This window comes from Falco cherrug, chromosome 6, assembly GCF_023634085.1.
Source record: "Falco cherrug isolate bFalChe1 chromosome 6, bFalChe1.pri, whole genome shotgun sequence".
NCBI classification, from domain to species: domain Eukaryota; kingdom Metazoa; phylum Chordata; class Aves; order Falconiformes; family Falconidae; genus Falco; species Falco cherrug.
This window is the reverse complement of record NC_073702.1, coordinates 89857547-89881917: the sequence shown is the minus strand read 5'-3', so window position 1 is coordinate 89881917 and position 24371 is coordinate 89857547. Positions and strand designations below refer to the sequence as shown.

At 41.2% G+C, this 24371-nt stretch overlaps 1 protein-coding gene across 3 annotated transcripts in view; it reads right to left on the bottom strand.

Annotated features, from left to right (window-relative positions):
* Positions 1-24371, bottom strand: part of WDPCP (WD repeat containing planar cell polarity effector) — a 103942-nt gene that overhangs the window by 25685 nt on the left and 53886 nt on the right. For all 3 annotated transcript variants that reach the window (XM_027805418.2, XM_055714685.1, XM_027805420.2), the window contains 2 exons: positions 20947-21010; positions 15088-15190 (listed from right to left, as the gene is read on the bottom strand). In XM_027805418.2, the coding sequence (XP_027661219.2) occupies positions 15088-15190; positions 20947-21010 (167 nt within the window). The remainder of the gene's footprint in view (positions 1-15087; positions 15191-20946; positions 21011-24371) is intronic.

The window sequence follows — 24371 nt, the reverse complement described above, 5'->3', positions numbered from 1 at the left end:
AACAACTAGACACTCGGGGCTTGCTCCTTCCGCGTGTGTTGGTTGGAAGTTTCCTCTATGATTTCCATCACCCTTGTGTTTGCATCACGACTCATCCCCAAGGAGAAGAGCCCACCTTAAAGACTGCATCAGTGGGATCATTTAAAGCCCCTACGATTTTTATATTTAACATTGCAAGGATATGGAAAATGACTGCAAGTAGCTTGGCTCACAGAAGCAGGGAAATAAATAAATATAACTCTGTTTTTTGTTAATTCTCCCTCGCACCCCCCAGCCCAGCCTGCTTTGGCTACAGGGTATTATCGAGCCAACTTTCCAAGGGCGAAAACAAAAGCGAAGCAATCAAGATGTGTCTGGCCGAATAGTTGAAGGCCCAGTGCACACATTTAGTTGACAACTGACTGAAATCTGAACCATTTTGCTCAGCCTTTCTTGTTGCTTCAAACCTGATTTGGGCTTAAATAGCTAAAAGCTACAGGTGTTTAAATGCTCTCCCTTGTCAGCAGAACAGCCTCATCAGACATGGTCTGAGGATGTGGTCAGACTGGAAGGGATATCCAAAGACCCCACAGGTGAATCCCAAAGAGCATGCTAGCCCACCTGTGCCCCTCAGGCTTATTTCCTTGCTCGCCTTTAAAGACGAAAATTCAGAAGAGTAGTAGTTACTAAGCACCCAACTTACCAAAGCAATTAGGCTAAATGCACTGCAGCTAGAAATTTAAGCAATGCACTGAATTTAATTTGAGAATTCATGGTCATAAGACTGAAACCTTTAACATTTAACCTAGCAGCAAATTAAATCAGCTTTCTGATCAAGTGAAAAATTCTATGCTATTGAAGTTTGAAAGTGTGAAGCACACACTTATTAAAAGGAGGTTTTTTCTTTTTCTTTTAATGAAGAAAAACTTGGGACCAGTTAGTTGCCTAATCCAAGTAATGGAAAAATGGGACTCCTATCTGTATATAAAGCCCAAATTACAAAACAGTATTGCTTTCTGGCCTCTGCCAGACTCATGTGCTCATAGTCAGTGGGTTTCACAGAAAAAAATGTTACTCAAGCTGGAAGGTTGTATAGACTAAACTTACTCCAACATCAATGAGCTTAATACCTTCAGAGTTTAACAGGAGCTAGCTTTCCATGTACCAACATTGAAAGTGCTCATGGTTTTTTCAGTCCCTTTAAAAATACTGACTTTCTAGAGTACCTTTTGTGCTTTCAGAATTAGGATACGAAGTCAGGAATTACTTGGATAAGTAATTTCATAACTTCACATAAAATGAGGGCCAAGTTTTTATGGGGTCTGGGTGTATGCGTGTGTATCTGCTTAGAAAATTAGCAACACCGGTGCAATGGACAGAAAACACTACACAGTAGGAACCAACACGTTATTTTAAACCTACAAAGTCTGAAACTTTAGAGTGATGTGTATACATGCAAGTTGTGTGTTTGCACATGCAGGCACACATCTATGCACACCCACAACATGCATACTGACATCCTGCTGCTAAGCTCTCTCAGTGACACTTGCCCAGTGCTCTGTTCAGTGTCTCTCGGCTAAATCCTATGACAGGAGATAAAACTTGGATGCATTTTCTAAATGTACCTCAAGGCACTAGGACATAAAAGAAGCTGGGGTATTAGAGCACGTCTTGTTTTAACCATCTCCGGAGCACCCTGACCAACACTTTACAAGAAAGGTGTGGCTAACAAAGCCACCGGAGCAGACACAGGGGCAGGTCCAGCGGCCGTCACCCCCGCGGCCAGGCTGGCTGACACCACCGGGCATGGCAGGTGCCCAAAGGCTTTAAAAGCCGATGTGACCCTATCGGCATCTGAAAACCCCAGCTGAGGGGTTGACACCTTCCTTCCCACCCCCGACCATCAGAAGAGACTAATTTAGAGGGAAAATATAAAATTTTGGGAAGGGGAAACACTACGCTTCGTACGCTGTTTTGAAGGGGAAATGCAACCTTGTAAAAACAGCAGGTTTTTCATTCCCAGGCTGTTCCTTCCACTCCCTGGGAAGATCTTCATCTGACTGGTACCCTTCAATTACAGACTGGCATGAATACCAGAGTGGTTTGTTGGGTTTTTTAACCTCATGGAGGCAGTTTACACTACGCGCTGCCTTCTGCAAACACAAATACTTTCTCCCTGCCTATTTAAATAAACTCCGTCAGCAGGAGCAGCGGCTGCGGATGCCGCTTGGGAAGCTCAGAGCCCTGGAGGGAGCTGTGGGCAGCTCCCGGTGTTGCCTGTGCTTCTGAAGGTAACCAGGAGGAAAATCCATGGGAAGCGATGCAAAAAGCTGATGGCTGATGCCAGGGAAAAAAAATCACCATGGCTCCTGCTGGAGTCCCCTCAATGCCCCATTCCATTCCCTTTCTTGCTCCTCTTCTCATTGAAGTAGACAACAGGAGTCTGGAGATAAGATTCTGTCTCAGACAGATGCTCACCTTTTCAGAAAAAAAAACATTGTTTTTTTTTAAGAGAAGGTAATTAACCTGGTCTGCATTCTCTGATATCTGTTGAATACAGCATTGCTTGTCAGCCACTCCTTTCATTGCTCAAAGTGCATTTATTATCCATGGAAAGCAATTAATGTTCAATAGGGAAAGTTTGCCCTTACAAAGCATCTTTCCACATTCCTGCATCGCTGCAGCAATCTTTTTCTTTCCCTGCATGCCAGCACCAGTCCTCACCCAGCCGTGCATCACCCAGAGATGTTTACTGTCTTCCTGAGCTACTGCTGCAGCTCTGCCTCTTCTCTGACTTCAGGTGGAAACTCTTCCTTGCGCTTTTCGTTTGGTGGGATGTTTTTGGACTGGTTTAGGCTGCAGATGGGAACTCGGCCCACTGCAGGGAGAAGGGATCAGTCAGAGCTCAATCCTCACCTTGATCCTTTCTGATCCCTAAGGAGCGGCCTGGAGCAATACTCCCTCTGCAAGACCAGTGCTCAGCTTACAACAGGCTTACAGCTCTCTGCTGCTTTCAGGTCTACTGATGTTTTTCAGGTCTACAGTCATCTACTACTGATGATTTTGCTTCAAAATCAGCAAAATTACCTTCGGACACACCTAAACTAATTCTGGGTGAGAGCGCCATGTGAGCAAGCTGTGCACCGCCGCCCAGCCGGCATCTTCGCCTGCACCCTCTGCACCACCAACAAGGAGAAGAACCTGGCCTGAAACCACATGTAAAAATAAGGAGCAGTTTAATTTGTATTTCTGAAGCCAAAATAGATGTGCATGATAGCAGGAACTTTCAAGCCTCCACCAGTACCATTATAAAGATCAGTGCTAACTGGAACAGTACAAAGCAAAAGAGTGGAAGGATGCAAGTACACTGAAGTATAGGAGACAGCTTTCTAAGCAAGCTGAGTAGCATAAGGAGTGGAAGAACATCATCGTGGCAACTCTTAATATGAAAATAGTCAAGGATTACTTCACAATCTTGCATTAGCAGGTGGCTGGAGCCATTTAATCAGGCATCTTTTCTGTTCCTAATGCCTATAATTATCCATTATAAAGACAAGGTCAAATTGGCACATGAGACTTTTCCTTCCCCACCCCCAACCTGAATGCGGGCAGGGCTACCAAATTTTGGGAGTCCTTGATGTGGCAGAGAGAACTACAGCTATCCACCTCAGGGAACTGTAGCGGAGATGGCACCTGAGGATCCTTGCCCTGGCCGGCATTACTCTGGGCTGCGCGGTGCACGCTTAGGACTAACCACTCCTGTGTCGTGCAGTTACTAGAAAACTGGAAGTAGCTAAAAGAAAAGCCAGCACGCTCAGATGCTTATCACAGCAGCATGGTGCTACTCAAGATGTAAACATCAATATACAAGTACTTGAGATAGTCTCAATACTAGAGGCAACTTAAGAATATTTTTTAAATTAACTTCCTTCTGTAAATACTTTCTTTCCCCAACCTGATTTTTATTTTACAACTGTACTAACTTTCAAAACTCCCATGTAACCAAAACCTGTTTGCTACCTTTGCCATCTCATTTTGGGAAGTGCCTGAAACTTTGTTTAAAAACAACTGCAAACTCCTTGACGTATGTCATGTTTCTTCATCATGCATACCACTGATACACCAGAATAAGGTAGCATTTCAGACACAAAAAGTGCTTTAAAACTAGTTTTTAAGTCTTTACACCCATTTCTTCTGAATGAGTGGAACTTTTAGTTGTTTTTCTAATAGAGTATTTTAACCAACTTGTGCAGGACCCAACTGTAAGCATCGATATTAGCAAGGATCAACTCAGATGAGTCATTTAACATTTGCATATGGGCAAAGCAGTTTACCTCCTGCAGACAGCAAATTACTAATAGTATTGACTGTTTCTTTCGCCCCCAAACAGGGTATCAGATCAGTGTGTGCAGAAGCTCTTGTCCTGGTTTTGTAAATATTACAGTTCTTTGACAACTGCAGCACCAGGAACCTGAGACACACTGAATGAAATGCAGACAGGCTTATCTGTTAGTAAATAACTTCTATTAGGTGATGGAAAAACCTGAAATAAAATGTTTCTTGCTTTCTTCAACCTTCTGCCTCTCAGTTGCATGCTGCATTTTCCCTGAGACGAAAAGGAGAAGTTGAGGATGGGGTGGTACCCCTGCACACCCCAGAACAGCCCTTTGTGTATGATGGTTGTTGTCACACTGACACCTAATGGCAGATACGAACTAGAGTATTACGGCTGATTTCCCTGGGGTTGTTTTTGCCCTATATTGTAAAAATGCCTTCAAATTATACAAAATAAGCGAGCTTAGAAAAAGGACTTCCCCTGGCTGTGTGGTCATCCTCTGGGAGGGCAGCGCTGGAAACACGCCACCGGTGGGGAGAAGCTGAGGGCACGGTGCTGCAGGAGCACAAGAGCGAGGGGCTGCGGCGCGGGACTCGGATGCTGCCGTAAGAATGGGCAGCCTGGCGCAGAGAGCTCACACAGTGTTCCCCAAAGGAAAAAAAGAGCACTGCAGGCTAAAATGAGCTGGCCAAACGCATCCAGTAGGCTGGTGATGGCCGGGAAGGTCCAATTCTTCCAGACCCTGACGGGCTGCGTTGTTTCTGATCCCAATGAGTGGGCAGCCAAGCTCTCTGACACACAAAGGAATAGGTTGGGATGGTGTAGTTGATAATGATATATGAAAATAAGCTCATGCTTCCTTCAGGGATTTTTGAGGAAACAAGGAATTTTTCCAGAATATTTTACTGTTAAAATTCTGTTTATTCCGGTGATCAGAGTAGAGTACTGTGGTCCCAACTCTTCCCTTATCCCTTACAAACCTAAGAAGCAACAGCAGCACAGTCAGCAGGACGATCTGGGCTTACGCTGCAGCAGACTATGCCCACACAGGCTCCAGATCCATGGCTGTGGGCCAAACATCTCGCCATTTGGTGGCTAGAAGCGAGGGTCTAAGGTAAGCACTTTGTAGCTGTTTTCCTTTGGCCATAATGCATCCTATATAGTAAAATAAATAATTAATTGCAGCCATGATCTTTCATCTGGTTAATAAAGGTTTGCATTATATAGGCAGAGGTGTGGTGAAATTTAGCAATGAACTTCAAATGATGATTCAGGAGAAGTTCAGAACTGGTCCCAAATTTTTCCTTCCATGGGTTATGTGGTGCGGTCTGGCGGTGAGCTCACGTGAGGCTCCCGATGGCTCAGGAGCAGCAACGCTTCCAGGTGACGTAAGATCATGTCCTGGGGTTATTCTGCAAGGTCTCTGGGATGGCCCCAGCACCTGCTCTTCATCTGGTGCGCCTCAGGTGTGTTTGGGTACCTTCAGGGGGTATTTTCAGCAAAGGAAATGACTAAATTTAGCAGAGGTGTATGAATAACCATAGTAAGTCGTAGCAGAAGTTAGGTTACAGGAAGGAAAAAACATAAGCCAGCAGCTGTTATGAAACGATGTTATATTTTTGAGAAAACTAGAAGTCATGCATGGGTTTTTAACACAATTCTACAGGAAAGAATACTGTCTTCCACGTTCCTTTACAGCAAAAATTTTAAAACGATCAGTTAAGTGCTTAATCCATGGGATCTAATTTATGTGAGAACTACACCCTGACTTTTTACTGATCTTGTGGTAGACAAGGACTCAAAGCTGAGCCCAGAGCCACCACGGGTGAAGGGCGGCGAGAAATTCCTGGTGACTCCTGCCACGGGCTGCTCTCGAGAGCATGGAGCCTCCGCGCTGGCACCAGCCGCGGCCTTGCAGACAGGTTTGAAAGGGATCACTTTAAATGCGGGCAAGGGTGGGGAAGCTGCGCCCTCCCAGAGGGCAGAGGAGAAGCAGGGACAGGGGTGCTGGGCAGCCCGAGCTCCTGGCCAGGGCGGGCGTTACAGCCAGGCTGGGAGGGCAGGAGGCAGAAAGCAAGTGGCTCTTGCGTCTTTGGTTATCGTAAAGATGAAATGGTGGGACTCTGGCAGTGTACCTGCAGAAAGTAACTAATTAAAGTGATCACTACACACGCTTATAAGCTATTATTAATGATATCTTTTCGTCATATTACAATATTTTTCCATTTCATAACATCAGCATTGCAGAGATAACCAATGCTGCCTCACCATCTATTTTTAAGACTGAATTTTACGGTCTGAAATCTAGCATGATTCAAGACTTCTGGTATCTTGAACGCTGTGAAAAATATTATTGAAGGGCAGATATTACTCATGCACAGGTTCAGGAGTCGCAGCAGTCTCATGGCACTGAGATTTAAAGTAAAAATAAGTCTCGGTACAGACTAACTAACAGGAAGGATATTTAGGGAAAAGATATTTGAAAAAGCTGAAATGAAATACAGAGTATATGCTGAGGGCAGAAAAAAAGTCGTTAGTTCTGGCTGTACTTACTGCCTTGTATTAGGCACTGTTGATCAGTTTTTCACCAATACTTTTTCTTAAACAGCCCATCTCCTTTCTTCTGGCCAAGTCTAGCGCTTCAGAAAGTGCAAGACTGACAACAGCAATGGGTGAAAAGCTTATTCTTGGGCCCTGCTGAGCTTTTCCCCACTGCTTTCCTCAGCGATACCCTGATTAGAATGTCACCAGCCCTGAGACAGGATTTTAACAGGGAACTTGGTTTTGTTAGGCTGCAAGCATTCAACAAGAACGAACATCAGGTCATCAAACACCTTGGCTTTTGTTGCGGGAGTTTCTCAGGGGTGAACTGTCAAGCAGCCTCTTGTGCAGGAGTCTTTGCAGGAAAACAGCCTCGACCTCTGATTTTGCCCTGGGCAGTTCCATGGCATCCCCACGGAAGAGCCTGTGGTGTGGCTGGGAAGCGTAGTGAAAGTGGAGGCAATACATAAATAGTCCTTCAAGGTTTTTGTTTGATCAGAAGCCAGACGTGCAAAGGTTCTCCTATTTACAAGAGCTGGTCCTTCTGAGCACAGGAATCTACAGCCTTCTCTGGATGTTGACTACGCTCTACCTGATCACTGCTTCTAAAACTCACCCACGTGGGGAACATTCTGGGGATAATTCTTCAGTAGGCCATTATAAAAAGACTTAACACTGAAATATTACAATCGAACGTTAAATGGACACCTTGCATCAGCCCACCATTATACCTCTTTTCCAATTCCTCTGCTGTCATACCACTGATGTGATGAATTGCAGCCTGTCACATCACGTTACATTACGCAGAACAAACAGGACAAAACACATACCAACTGCCAGGCAAATATGTGTTTGCCAACTCTTTTCAGTGCGTAGAAATGCAATTGGCGAATTCCCTATCAGAAAACGAGAGGCTCAAGGATGGCTCTAGGGTGTGCGAGACAAACATGCCTCTGACACACCGTGAACATACAGATACGCAGCTCTCAGCCAGCTACAGCAATTATGAAAACAACTCCTGCTGTGATTATTTCTTGTTCTTTCAGAAAAAAAGCAGCAGTGGGTTCTGTGGCTGCTGATGTCATGAAGCAAAATAAAAATACGTATTAATTAATCTAGTGCCCGTGTTCAGATTTGGAGCTATTTTTATGACTGGCCAGATTTTGGCTGTGTATGTGTAAATATAACACCCACTTATGTACGCACACACGTGCATACTATGAGATGTGTGAATATACATTATGTGGCTTTTTAACTGCAGCCTTTTAGCCTACATGTGGGCCTTTTGAAGCTAATGGGAGACTTACCAGGGGCTTTTTCACAGAGCTGTAGGCAAGACTGGAATCCAGAACATATGAATATTATACTATAATGTTATAGTGTAAATCAACTAGTTTGACCTACAGTGAATTAGAGGCCATTAAATTGCATCCAGGTATCCTACACTGAGCAAGAAAAACTTGTGTTTGACTAATGCATAAATTGTATTTGGCTAAAACATATTTCCCAGAAAGGTATTAATTTAGTCTCCATGCAAAGACACTTTCTGTGCATCAATTTCTTTGACAGTTTGTTTCAACAGTTATTTTAACTATGTGTGCTTTTTATTTAAATTGACTTTGGTCTGTGGAATCAGTGCTGAGAAGTTAAATTCCTACTTAAATTCCTAGCTGCAATGTCAACGGATACTTGAGTACTGACTTGCTTCTCTTTACTGCAATGGCATGCTATGGGCATCCCTTCGAGATCTTTTATGCTCAACTACTCTTTATCATGTAACAACCTCAACCAAGGAACATCTCTGTGAATTGTTTTCACTTTTGTAACTTACTTCTTGATATGTTGAGAAAATAAGTTCTTTACTTGGTAATTAGTGTCATCCATTCTCTACTGTGTACGTGCATGAACTTTACTGGAGGTTATAGGGATATGGTGGAAATATACTGGAAAGATCTGAGATGAGAGACCTCACATCCCTTGCAATAACCTAATTGTACATAGAATAAATACAGATCAGAAACAGACAACGCCTTTCAATTTTCAGAGTTTGGAAATACTGTAATTTTTTTGTTTATAAACCAGTCATAGTATGTGGCTATTGATACAAAAAAATATAACCCCCTAAAGCTGGCTCTTCCGTTTACTGTTCTTTCTTTTTTAGTACTCGTCACATCATTTAAAATGAAGGCAAAAAATGGTTAATCTATGACTTCTTGGAAAGACTTTTTTGTGTTAAATAGGGTATAATTTTACTGCTGATAGATACAACAAAATAGGAGGATCATTACAATTAAAATATTAAAGGAGAATATTGTCTTCATTTTAGGAATATAATGGTGCTTTTTAAATTATGTTCTAACGTGGGCAAGAATGTCATGATAAAGAAGGGGGGGGAAATGGAATGCCATGATTATTCTAAAGCTTGACACAAAACTATAAATCTCTTTCAAGTGAAGATACACAGATCTCTGAGTAGACCTCTGCAGCTAAGCAAACCAGCTAGCCTTTGATGTACTTATAATTATTAGGAGCTGAGGATTATGTCTTTAGGCAAAGCTGTCTAGCAGTGAGAAGGTATAGATCAAAACTGACATCATGACACAAGCAAGTGGAGAGGTGAGATGAGGTGGAGCCAAAAATAGTTTGGCATTACTATAGACCTTAAGTAAAACAAACAACTCCACTTCTCGAAAAGAACACAAGGAGGGGAACAATCAGTGCCTGTAACCTCTCAATAGAGTAAAATCCTCACGACTAGCTGGAAAATTAAAAATGTAATTAAGAAAAAGCTAAACATCAGAATAAAGAAGAAGATTCAGCAGATCCACTTAGTTGTATGGGAATGTACTGTTCCACTCCCAATGAGGCAGGTATGCCAGGGCATGAATTCAGAGCTACCACTGCAATAGGCTTCCACGCCATGAGCACTGGGCACCACTGGCTCCTCCTGAAACCAGGGGCCTCAAGCAGCCTACATCAAGGACAGCACCCTTCCAGACCAGGCTTTTTGTCATTTTTTTGTAGAGGGCAGGGGTTCTGGTAATGCCAGGCCTTCACATGAGCCTGTTACTTGCTAAAATCTGCATCCAAAGCCCACTGAAGATGGCAGAAATTCTTTCGCTGTGTTTAGCGGGCTCTGTATCAAATGTCGTGTGTGGCTTAATGTGTGCCGGAGTGTGTACACATGAGCACAGTTAAATAATTTCAAATTACTATGGATCTTCAAAGACAGTCATCTTGTGTGGCACAAAATTAAAAAAGTGCTTGTGGAAACTAATTTCTTGCCATAGGTTAACTGCCAATCATACTTAAAAACATTTTTCATTAAAAAATGTTCTTCTGGCTCTCTGGGGAAAAAGTCACATTATTAGCAAAATAAAAGCAAAGATTTGATTCCAGAGGTGTTGATTGACTTAAACCGAAAATCTAAGTAAATAAATAGGAGATCTAACACTTAAACTGAAGGAGCAGAGCTCCAAAAAACTGTAGCATAAACAGCGTCTCCTGAGTCTTTCCAGATCACAGCTCACCTCTGTATTGGATGATACCTTTTAAGCACGCCACAAACATGTTACGCAGTGAAATAAAAACCATGCCCCGAAATAAAAGGCTAAGATTCTCAGTTAACTTGAAACCTGATAGCAAGAGAAAGATGTGTGTGCCAAGGAAGCGCAGGGAGTGAAGGGGCTTTGTCATCAGTGTCAGAGAGAGGGCGGGAGGGTAAGGAAGAAGCCTATTGCTTGATAGATGAGTCACTATGGATCGGAAGAGGAACAAATGTTAGCAACCAGGCTAACGCAGGGCCAGAGAAGGTTACAAAAACAGGGGGACAATTCTAAACCTGGCCTTGAAATACATGTGGGCTTACCAGGACTATCAGGAATAGAGGAAGATCTGAGCAAATCACAAGTGATTTGGAGGTGGCAGACTGTATGCAAGACCAGGCTGGCGTCTCAGGCGCACCATACAGAAGACAAAACACTATAAGGTGTCATTATTAATTATCACAAAGAACAGGTAAGCCATTCCATATAGAATACTATGACAGAACTAAGAAGTAGTTAATAAATTCTCCACTTAAGGTTCAAACCGGCAATGTCCCTTGCCAGTAAGGTGAAACATTTAGGGCCCTATATTTTGCATGTCATTTTATGAACAGTGTGGGAAACTAGACCTCAGCCTCTGTGAGAACTGATAAGATTTCCTATCTCACTTGCAAACGTTATGGAATATTTCCAGAAATGTTTTAAAGTTCAAATTTAAGTGGAAAAACCTCAAGTGCTTTCACGAGACATTACTGAACCACCAAAACGCTAGTCAATCCCATCTAGCATTTCTGTACAATACAATTATCTCAACATCAGTGTTTTTATTAAGATATCTCTGTTAGAAATGTTGCCTAAACATTGGTGTTACTAATATTCTGAATTTAACTCTAAGTAGCAATACAAGGTTTCCCAATTTGCCTTTCAACCACGCAGCAGTTATCTGTCTTGTCACAACACGAATCCCTTTTGGGTGAAAGCTATTGATTTGAAGGTTAAAATCATCTTGCTAGGCCCTAATGTAATTTGTTGGAAGTTGGCCTTGGGAAACTTTCTGACACTGACTACATATGCTCTTCGTTGGATATTCATTGAGCAATGATGTCTGAAAGGCTGAGCTCTTCACCTCCGTGATCATCATTAGTTATGGCATTTCCCAACAGGCTGTGCCATGTCAGTTCTTTGCAACTCAAGTTTTACATTAGCAACCCACAGTTTACAGCACCGAACAGACGCGCTCTTCCACCACGGGCAACGTTGTTCCAGGAGTGTATATGCCAGGTTACACCCATAAACAGAACTTTTATTATAATATTATAATAAATGTTGTCGATACTGAAGAGAGTCCTCTTTCTTTTAATCAAACAAAATGAGGTGCACAGCATATATTTTAGGCAAGGCTAAATGAGAACTCCCTGACCTCGTTAAGGAGCTCATAGATCTTCTGCAGAAATAATTCAACAGAAAATCTTTGGCAGAGGAAACCACAATATCTGTGGTCACTGGTCTGGTGATCAAATGGGAGCGGGCAAAGAGGAGACAGCTAATGAAGACTCTGAGATGAACGGTACCATTACTTCAATCTTCTCATGCCTCAAGATGCATTTTCACAAGCTGTCAAACATAAAATCTTAGGAGAATAATTTTCTTTAGAAGATTTTAATCAGTTGAACAAAATAGCTGATTCTGCCAAAACCATAGCTGGGAACAGGTACCTGACACCTCATCTTGCTCAGCAATGTTCTCACCAAGGTACTCTGCTCTGAAGGGCTACAGGTGTTTTTACCCATGCACCCAGATGTTCTGAGCTTTGAGGGTGACTTCTTCAAAATGGTGTATAGCAAACCAAAATCAGACGACGAACAGAGAAGAGCTAAAATTCAGAAAATTCTAAAATAATAAATCTATCTTTTGTTTTATCTTGACACAAATCTTGATATATGTGAGGAATCTATCAGTGCTTATAGAACTCTGGATGACATCTATACATTTCAGCTGAAATTATATTGTCATTCTACGTTATTTGTAGGAGCTTGAAACTTTTCCAGAAGTCTGAGTTTGAAATATATTATGTTTGAAGTGAGCCCTGTACACAAAAATATCTTGACAAATTAAATCTATCTGGAGCAAGATGGAGCACTCTTAAGGGCTTGGGAATCAGCCAGGAGCACTGACTCATGTTATTTTCAAATAACAAATTTCAAATAGTGTTGAGCTAAGTTTTGGGGATGGGCTAGCTCAAGAAATATCATCAGATGTTGATATACGAGAATGATCCACATTTGTACTATTTAGGACCAAATACTGTAATATGTATATTAAATACGCTGTAGACAGGCCTGATGTGATCTAGGGAGTTGTTCAGCATAACTTGGGACCTGCAGCACTTATTGCATCTTGTTGCCTCTGTTTGCTGAGGATGCAGCCTTCTCGTAGAAGCCTGAAGTGGGTGCTCAAGAAGTCTGGGGTTTGCTCCGGGAACGTGACTCCACAAACTGAGCGGCTGAAAGCCCCAGAGAGCAGGGACGAGATGAAGAAGACTGCGCCTGGGAGGCAGAGACTTGTTTGAAACTGCATTTTAAAGCTTCTGGCTCTGGCATGAGTTTTTCTCCCCCTCTCAAAATGTTAGATAAATATAGTAATTTACACCTAAAGCACTTGTTATTTTTTGTTTTCACTGGGTCCATAAAGTTTGTGCCTTGCGACACTTTTTTGCTAACAACAGCTTATGAAACAAAAACATCATCACGAAAGGACGTTGGAATAAAGTATAACAAAACAAAACCTGTGGCTGGGATTTCGCATGTTTAAGGTGAGATTCAATCTGCAGTGAAACAAACTCATGGGAGATCCCTGTTTATTTTCATATAAAATGAATTGGATGCAAATTCATTACTGTTTATAGAGTGAATCTCAGTGACAGTTTGTCCCAGGGGCATTGAAAATTATTTTAAATCATTCTGATAGTTAATTATTCAGCAAACGAGAACACTTTAAAGACTTTATCATATAAAATGACTTTAATAATTTATATTTATGGAGCATTACAGAGGTAACTGTAGGACTGCTCTGAAGGAGGGCAAGACTGTGTGCTTGCACATTTATAACTGAACTGTACTAACATGAGTACTATATCTGACATGCAAGTAAGACATTTGTGATCACCTCGGGTTTCTCCTCTATCCCTATCTTTGCATGTATGTCTGTAATAGTATATAAGGCTCTCAGTAAACTTAAAAGCAGCCGAACTTCAGAGATTAGTAACAGCTTTAGTTTGCAAGGAATTAAATGAAGACACAGATTAAGGCTCAAATTTTCTGGATTAAGTGTAAGAGAGTAGATAATGATCACATACAAGTCTTGGGTATCTCAGTCATATTAGGTGCAGAGGACAACTACCTAAAAAGTAAAGGAGAAAGCAAGGGAGAAGGAACTGTATACTTTAAGGAGTGCCCAGTAACAGATGACCTGAAGAAATGTCATTTTTGGCAATTCTAGTGGTGAAAGGGCTTGACCAAAGGCCCAGCTGTGATGCAAAAAAATTCTCAAAGGGATTTCAGCTTGAAAATGAAAGACCCTGAAGAAAAGAGTTCAGGACAGGCACTTCGGTTTCTATTCTGCTGGAGAGGGAAGGAGGTGATACTGTATTGCATAGCCTTGAAAGTAACGGATCTATACAATATCTAGAAATAGCCACATAAACGCACATACCGCCTCTCTGCATTTCTATGTATTTGAACAGCATTTGCTATGTAAACATCAAGATGCATAGTTCTAAAAGAATCCTACGTTAACCAAGGTCTCAAAGGTTTTGTAACTCCTTCTGAGCTTTAATCATTCTACTTCTTGGCATGGGACAAGGACAAAAGCTCTAATATTGATTTCCTCTAATATTCAAAGACGCAGTAGAACAAGCTAAATAGCACTGTGCATATTTTGTACATACATTTTGTGTTCTTTCTTCCCCCTTTGCCTACTTTCTCTCTGCTGGAGGTCAGCTACCTAGACTTAGACCCCTTCTGCTTGGTTCGGGCTACAGGCATGAAATCAGAATGTTCTAGGTATTTGCATACATCTCTTCATGACAATTCAGAGGAAACACAAGGAGAAAATGAGTTGTGAGTTCACTTGCCTGAAAAGTTGTCTGTGTTCAAGCTATCAGTCTAACCCTGCAATTTTTGCATTGATATTCCCTATGGAACAGCAAGAATCCCACTGCATGCACAGCTGTTACTTTAAAGCCAGGATCTGAGCCTGTGTTCACATCAGTACATGTTTCATCTGAACGCTGCCAAAGCATTCATGGTGTGACTCCAGTTATTGGCACAGTGTGTGCAAGCAAGTATTTAGAGGTGAATGAGATTGCCATACCAGGCCTTCAGATTCAGCCCCTCACCTCCTGCACTCAGTTCAGCTTGTACAGCCTGAACTTTTCTATATAGTCACAGTATAAATCCTTCTTGCTCCACAGCTATTGCATTGACACAATCCTCACGTGGGTGCTCAAAGGCAAAGCTATGGTATTTTTATAAGCCTCCCTCTTTAGTTATGAATAAAAATACTGTCTCGCTTTCAAAGAAAACAAGGCAATTGAAACAATAACCCCCCTACAAATATAACATGGTGTTGTACAGGATAAGTATTGATTAAAACAAGAAGGGCTTTTTAAACACCATTAATTCTTACCAATTCTAGTAGTTATTGATTCTGCATCAATGTCATTAGCCTTTTTCTTTGCCACTTCAGCTAGTGCCAATTCACCCTTATCTAGCGCAAGGTAATGGATGTCCTTTGGAAATAAAAGAGAAAAAAAAAGATTAATCGAAAATGGATCTCATAGGAGTAACAAAAGGGCTTTCAAAAGAAAGAGGTTCTTTTATTATTTAGATTACAAACACAGATGGAACTGATGAACCTACCATTACATTTTAATTCCCTCCCAATGCAAATTTATTATCTTGCTTGTGCTATTGAATTCAGCACTGAATAAAACACTGACCAATCACGCACTGATAAAAGTGGAGCTATTGACTCAGTGTATGAAAGAAAACAATCTGTCTGCTTTAAGGTAACTTCTGTTGGTGCAACATGAATTAAAGGAGGGTTGATAGGAGCTGGCTCTGTGTAAACCAGATCTGAAGTACTGGAACTCTTCTGGCTGACAGTCCCTATTTGAAGTGTGTTAAGGTTTCCACCTAATACATGAGTTCTGGGGTAAAACTCTTTTGGGACTAATTTTTGTTTGGAAGTTGTCATGTTACACTTACTGTTCTTTGAGTAAGGTGATGGTGATCCTCTTTGTGCTGATATTGGAGGCAATAAGAGAAACAATGGTTGCTCAAGGGTTTCAAAACCAACACAGGTGACATGATTCCTGAGTCCCTTTTGGACAACAAGGGGCTTTCAAAAAATGTTGCTGTTGAGCATGAATAGTTGCCAATACTCTGGATCTAGTCCTTCATCTCGGGTTAAAAATCAGAGGGCTGCTGCAGGGGCATACCATGACGTGCTGAATTGCAAGGCTTTTTATTGTATGTTAACGTCTGAGGTGAAAACCTGAGGTGTACTACAGACAGCACCATTTGTGGGAGAATATAACCCTGGTGACAAATTACAGCCTCACTGCCCTTGATTTTGGCCCTTGAAGACAAGTTTCATCCTTGACCATTAATAAAGAGATAATTAACCCCCTTCTCCTTTGGCGTCACGGCCACAGGCTGCTCTGTGCATGAACTGTGACAATACAAGTGAGGGAAACCCCAAAACAGTCAGCAAAGTCTTTCTTCCCCACTTCTGTGCTGAAGGCGACATTTTGTATCCAAAGATTTAAGTTAGTCCTGGCCATTGTTTTGCAATCTATCTGCATGCAGGAATTTAAAGGGAAAAGGAGTACTTGCTGGAAATATTGACCTCTGCATACCATAAAAGCAACTATATTCTCACTAATGCAGAAGATTTCAGGTGAAACTGTCCTTCTCAGTGTGAGTTTACTGCCACCTTCATCAACACGACAGAAAATTGTACAGGAAAAAGTGACCTTATTCTAGAAAGATAAGCTGGATGAAAAAAGTGAGAGTAATAGTGTTAGGAGAAAAAGATGCTGCTTTTATTATCAATAATAACAATAACAATACCACCAAAAATGTTAGGGAAACTGAGACTGATTATGCAGGAAAATCTGGTACTGACTTGCAGGATCCCAACAGTCTGCAGGAGACAGCAACATTTTCTATTTCAGACACAGGTGTGACTTAAAAAATGTGCAAGTGTCTTGGAGCAAAGTAATGAGTTACGAACTTGTTGCGAACTCTGTACTTCCTCTCTTTGTAGGTTTAACATGGTTGTCAGGAGAAAAGGGCCTGAGTAGCAAGGTATGATTTCTATGAAGATTAAGCAATAGATATTGTCAGCTTATTTAGATAACAATAGAAAACCTAAGGGCTCTTGAACAAGTCTGAACTTACAAAGATTTGAATGTATAGGCAGATTGTGTTCACTAATTCAAAATACATTCTGACGATGCTTAATGACTAGGTTTTTTAGTTTGAACTAAGACGTATTGTATACTTCAATGCAATTTTAAATAATAAACTTGGGGAGGGGATGGAAACAACTGCAGAAAATGAAAAAGTTCTTTGAGTTAAGAGGGTTGTGCATACTGTGCGTATCAAAACACCTCACTTTGAGAACTTGGTTTTGCCTGTGCTTTCTGTTTGGAGTAAAGAAATGTAAAATTCCTACACATCCATTGCTACCTAACAGGGGCCTTGTGAGAAATAAAGATGCAGCAGTAGGCTGGTAAGTGCCTTTTTTCATGGTTCCTCAATTTGCTGTCAGAATAATTAAAACTGCTCTTGTCTCTATCTCTAAACAAGCTTTAGAAAGAAAAGATTACAGATATAAAAACTCTTAATCAGAAAATTTGAGATGCAATTTAGGTGTCCCTCATTCAAATAAGACAGCAAAACTGGATGGTTCTAAGAATTTGTAACTCTCTGAGTAGAATGAAACTAGAAAGTAAATAAAAGAGAAAGAAGAAAACTGGATTACAGGGTGCCTTAAAGAAAGACAGAAGAAAAAAGAATTAAATTAGCTGAATATTCATTACAGATCTTTCCACACAATTATCTAAGAATTCATCTGTCCAAAGATCACATCCCTTTCAAAAACAATGGTGACAATAAAAACAAATTCCAGCTGCTTCTCAGGAGTTTGCCGAAAAGGCTGTATTTTATCATTTAACAGTTTGATTACTTTTTGGACTACTTCCTTTTTACCCTCATCTTTGTGACTCACAGAGCTGGCCCTCAGTGAGCAGAAGTCATTTGAAACACTGATGTGCATTTGTCTATAGGATATTTCTGGGCAAAATTCCAACATTTCTTCGAAACATGTACTTTCCTCATCAGTGTATCACCCAAGATCTGACAGTTTTATTAAAGTGTCTTTTCCTTGCATTTTTTGCTACCTTTGGTACATGGGATGGCCTTTTGAATTTTCAGCAGCTGAGAGCTGGAGCATACTACAAAAGGATTTCAGGCTAACAACCCTTCTATTGCTTGATCTTTTCTGTCACAGATTGGATCAGTCACTGTCCAATAAATGTAGCTGTTGTTCATGATATTATGTCCTTTTCAGTTTTATTTTTTTATTGAACTTTGTAGGAGATGATAATAATTGATGGACTTAGACGTGACGTGAGGGTAAAGCTTACGGAGAGACACAGCAGTGTATGTGTGTCTTGTTATGGCATCATACTAGTGACGCTATAGCTACAGGACTAACTTTTAAGTCTTTTTTGTTTTCTTTTTCATTACTATGAAAGAAATTAGCCCTCAGGCAGCATTCTCTCAAACTTCTTTGCAACGTCAAAACAAATAGCAGAAATGCTGCAGAGCCCTGTTTGGTGAAAGAGAAGCTCAGGATAAATTCTCCAAGACATAGGACATTTCCTTAGAAGTCTCAGAGATGGGTATTCAACTTTTGGCTCCTCCTCAGCCTCTGTTCTGTCTGCTCCTCTCTGTCCTTTCCATTTTTGTTCCTTCTCTGTTCACTTTTAATAAACAGATTTTTTCTTTCTCATTTTGCTTATTTCATCAGGTATCTTTCTTTAGTCTACTATTGCTTCTTGAAATCCCATTAAATTAACTGGGAATTAGGTGGCGTGAGTTTTTATAAATGGATTTGGTTGGTCTGTAAAACAACAGTACAGTTATTTGTACTGCACATAATTATAAATACTTTAAGTATAGGTAAAGTCAAGTTGTATGCTATTAATTGCATTTTGATCTACATAAACAATATAGACAAATTATTCAGTGTTAAGCAGAAGTGAAAGGATGCACAAACCTTGCTTAGCAAGGTAGGTATTGTTATACTAATACCTAGAAGGACTGTAAGCTTCCAGGGAACAGGGTTATCTAGATAACAGGGTTATCTAATTTTCACACATTCGGTGCAATGAAGCCCAGTTCCCTAGAAATTACCGTGGCACAACGAAATACTTTTTATGACCTATGCACCTTTCAACGTTTTGAGTCCCATACTTAGTACCCTTGCAGCAGTGCCACTGTTAGCTTACCATAAAGGTCGTTCTTCAGTACCTCACTCAGAAGATGAATTAGCAAAAGGACATTTCCCCAGAGAAGGCAGTGAGTTAACAGAGGATCCGAAGAGGCCGGCGTGTGTGCTGCTTGTTGCATAATTCAGGGGAAGCTCTGAGGAATCTCAACGGTAATGCAAACAGAACGAGGACAATATAGAACTGGTTTTGATCTCACAGTAATGTAAGCCAGGAGGAACTATGCGGAAACATATATTTATGTTTAAGAGTGTTAGTGAGATGGGAAACGGAGAGTAGGTGTTGAGAGAGGAAAGGGAAAACAAGGAAGAGTAGGAAAGGATGGAGCTAATTTCTCTCTGAACACTGAAAGTCCCTCTTGAAGAAAGCTGGGGACCCTTTTTGTTGAGAGGAGGATGTGTTACCACTCGTGGAGCCAGGTACTGACAGTCCCTCCCCCTTGTTAGCAGCTTCGCACCCATCTCTTGACCCAGCGCTGGTGCTCCCCACCCTGGGACAGGGCTGCTTCCTCAGCCCTGCTCTCAGCGGAGGGAAGGAAAGAGAAAAAGATCGTGTAGGAAATGCTCTCACCGTATGAGAGAGGGCCCTTGAGATGGCAGGCCAAGCGCTGGGTCATTTGTTCTGCCAAAATGGCTGAAATCACTCAGGGAGAATGTAGGATCTGTACGGTGGGAGAGTCCACCACAAACAGCTGCAACCTGCCGCAGACATGCTACAGTCTAAACCTTCCACGCGGTGCCGCAGTGCTTAGCTTGATCAGGTATAAAATTGGTACCGAAGAAGTTACATTCAATAAAAAGGGAAAAGGAAAAAGATGAGATAAAAAGAGAAAAAATGGAGAAGAGTAAACATAAAACATGCAGTGAATTTCCTAAAAGTCTGACATTTCCATCACATTCTTTTGATGCATACTTAGAAAAGTTTATCACAGTATTCACATCTTTCTAATTAGATGGAACAAGCCAGATGATTAGAGCTGTGAAAAACACATCAAAAGGTTCACACAACTTTTTATATAATTAGAAGGGAATTTTCATAACCCATAAAAGCAGGATTTAATTGTGTAATTTAACATACAATTTAAATATCAAGATCAAACTAGCAGGGCAAGTGACTTAATGGAATAAATGATATTAACATCTAGTGTCAAAGCTTAATTTAAACAACAGAATGTCTTCATTATGCAAAAAAGTGAAGCAAACGAATCGTTCAAAGGGCTTTTTTTCAACAAGACCCTTTCCTATTGTTTCTTTGAAAACAATGAAATCAGCTGTGCAGCAGCAACATGCTGAGAGACTAGGAAAGCACGGCTGGCTTTGTCCATCTGACCTCACTGTGACATTGTGGTGCAAGATCTTATAAAACAAGAGCCTCCTGCCGAGCTCACACAGAGGACCTTTTAAGAGCTGGTTAATTTTACTTTTGTAGCTAATTAAATGGGAGGAGGCAGAGAGTGCATGAAATTTAAAAACCCTTGTGTTGATGCTGCTGAGCTTTGTTGTTTTAAAAGTACCTGCAGAAGCGTTCATAATTTGTCACTTTTCACAAAACCCTAAGAGACAAACTAAGAGCATTCAGGATCCCCAGGATACGGCCAGCTCTTGTGTCCAGGACTCAGCAGCTGTACTTCTTAAGGAATGGATTAGAAACATATAAGCTTATTAGAGTGAAAGATGACATTCACCCACATCAAGACAGATGAAGAAGGGGAAAGTTCAAAAACATATACATTAATTCCTGGAAAATAAAGAATAGCCTTTAGGCCATGCTAGGGAAAATGTCAATGACTCTAAAGAGACTCAATTCCTATTGACAAGTTTCATGATGGCAAAGGGCAAACCAGGTAGAGTAGTTCTGTATTCAGTATGTGACCAAGACTGCAAATGACATGGATCCATTTTAATGTGCGCAAAAGCTGACAACTAACATCCCGACAATAGCCTCTGTCTCCAGAAATGACTCACCATAAACAGGTCCCGAGCACCTATGTCAACAGCTAGCAGAAATGCTTTTTCAAATCTCTGATACCTGCAAGAAAAAGGAAACGTGTCACTTGCTGAGGATAGTTTAAAAGCTGCATCAAAGTTTGTTAACTGGCAGATGAAGTGCGTCCATTCTCACCAAAAGCGATGCCAAAGCTTTACTGAGGAAACCTGGTACGCTCATACCCAAACTGCAGAACTACGAGGTAGGACAGTGGCTACCCTTACTCTTCTTCATCGCTTAAAACCTTCAGCAAGTGTTATGTTCAGTGCTGAGTCCCGTCAGATCTAGTTGAATCTGAAGGGAGCTGAAGGTGCTGTAGATCATAAAAATTGATCCTTTGAAAGATCCCAGCCGCAACATAGGTAACTGCTAGCCCCAGTATCACTGGTAGGAACCTCAATATGCCCTACAGAAAAGACTCATCCCAAGTCTCGCAAGACCTCAGAGGTAGTTGTAGAAGTTTGCACAAAATTTTGTCCTCACAGACCCCTCAATATAGTCCTCTGAAGATCATGATCTAGTTGAGTCGTGACAAACAGCCACGAATCCCCAGGGACTGAGAAAGGTAGGGGGTGACACTGCTTTGCCTCCTCACCCTCTCAGCCCCAGTATTAGCAGACTCCTGAGAGTTTTCTGAACATCTTATGGTGAAGAAGATTGTGTCAATGAGGTAAAACAAGGGGAAAAATGAGCAAAATTCATGAGCAAAAATTACTTCCAGATGTGCTCCAGAAGGTACCACCTGAGTATCACCTAGAGACGCAGCGGAGTAGGAAGGGAGTGGTGTGGAGGTGGAACGTCACCTTTACTGTTAACCCAGGAAGGCTGGAGGAAGGTGTAGTTTGTGTTTGTCCGATGAACATCATCAGACAGATGAATATCGTCAGGCAGCATCGTATGGATGCCAGTACTTACACAGTTCTGTACCTTGGGGGTGTCTTAGGAAGCGGCTAATGCTGTAGCTCTTCCTCAGGCCAGTGTGAACAAGAGGAAACATGGGAACCCTCCTTCCCTTGGTGAATGAAGAGGTCCCACAGGACGCACCATACGGAGATCCCTGTTTCTGGCCAAAGCCTACGCGGTTTTCTGCCTCCCTCTTGCTACAGCCTTACTGCTCTCCTCTGCTGCTGCACACTTGGAATGATTCAGCAGATCACGAGACAGAGCCGGCGAGGACTTCTCCTTCAGGAATAACATTTATGACAAGAAGGCATGATACGTTAGCTTAAGCAGAGAAGGAAATGTACTCTCCAGGTGAGGTTCCTAAGAGCGGGAGTGGGGAGTCCTTTCCTCCCTAAAGCTAATCTCCCTGCTGTGTCTTCCAAGTGCTAATTTGCAGCCCTCCTCACAGAACCTGTTTAAGGGAGGGAAGAGATGAATTAAGGTTAACCTCCTGATCACTGGGGAACAGGCAGTGCATCATCGTTTTATCATGCACATCTATGGATCTGAAACTTTTTCAACATGCTTTCTATGAAGGATTTTCCATTAAAATACATTGTGTTGTAATGCTGCTTCTGAAGCTATGCTTTAATTAAGACAAATAAGTACATGTTAAAATATGTCTATATTGAATAGCTATCATGTATATCTTTTTCTGGCACATTTTTCTTTTCAATTATGGATTAAATATACATTCTTAGTACTTAGAGGGGAAATTGGAAACTGAACAGAAACTGGCTATACGACTAGCTAAAAAGAATGTCTGCATCGTTATTTTGGTTTTTAAAGTTATAACTATATAGACTATTTGAATGACAGTTGCTTTAGCAAAGGCAAAAATGCCTGCAACCAAAAAAAGTAAAGTAACTTTTTCATTTGATTAACCTGCAGAACAGAAACACAGCCTTACAGGCTGTCTTGTCTTTGCTGTTTCACAAAGATTTCAATTTTTTCCCCCCTTCAACTGACATACATACTTCAGTCTCATTATAGCCCACCCCTATTCATAACACTGTAAAGTTAGCTCATTAGCGTACTGAGGGGAAAAAAAGGGGGGGAAAAAAAAGACTATCCAAGAAATGCTCTCCACAAGCCAAGAGAGCTGGAAATAACAATCACAGATACTTCATAAATTATTATAAATGGAATCGCTTTAAAATAACATGGAGGTTTCAAACAAGAGTGACAAGTTTGTGTTACTTCGGCAAACAGTATTACATCAGTCAGGAATGTCCAGGTTTTTTTAAATTAGCTAGAAGGTACTTGTTATTTTGAGTCTCTTTGGCAAGAGAGTTGTGTTGTTTATATTCTACAGGAACACTTAGAGAGTTCTGTACAGCAGGAGACCATCAAGATAAGAATGCCTGTTTTCTAAGCATGTTTTGTCGCAGGAAGACCTGTCGCTGTTGCTAGCACACTTCACTTTATCAGCTCCTCAAACAAGCAAACACACACACACACACAGAGCAAAACACCCTCCCTTTTGTTCTCGTGCTGCAGTCACCAGGTACAATATTTGCTTCCTAAACTGGCACCTACAGGGGACTGGTCTTGAAGCAAGTGTTCTCCCACCCCCCCCCACCGCCACCGCAAGTGTCCTCCCACCCCTCACCACCTCGTTACTTATTGCTTGCTTCACAATAACTCCAGCAATCAAGACTCATATGTCTCTTGAAAGAGAGAGATAAGGAAATCTGCCTGTAAACCATGAAGTTCAGCCACTTGTTTGGTCAAAGTGACAGCCAACAGAAATATGACCTTCAAGATTAGAACTCTCAAACTGCGATTAACTGTATAGGACAGATAGGAAAACATTCCCCTGCAAGCTGTTTAGCACATACAATATTAAGTTCAAATTCTCATAAAATAAAATAATACTGTTATTATACGCACTTATGCAACCTTTCTACATATCCTACAAAAATTTTAAAAGATGGCTATTAGTACGTCTGTTGTATGGACAAGGAAACAAAGGGGTCATGTCAAAACTGGCCAAGGCAGAGAAGAATCCAGACCTGCCTTCCACGGTGGAAGCAGACCTGCTGCCTGTTTGTATTTTGAGAATGTGACTTAGCTGAAAAGATGCCAGGAGAGCATTTTATAAGTAATTAAAAAATAGAATGTTATCGATTAACTTCAGAAAGGCTATTCTTTTCACTGGCATAAATAAAAAGAGTATCAAATGCCCAGGGTTTCCTCCTGTTGGATGTTCAGAAATAAGGTGATTTTAAATATTGTAGATCAAAACAACATGCATGGTTTGCAGCCTGCGGAGAAGGGAAAAGAAGTCTCTTCGGTTTTTATGAGGGATTCTACCAATATATCAAAAGGAAGAATTTTGTCATCTGTATTCCACAACACCTAAACTGAATGTGGTCACTTAAAGATAGAGATGCATTTTTTCAGTCTGAAAATGGTCGATTTGAAAATATTTGTAATATTTACCCATAGTATTAAAACA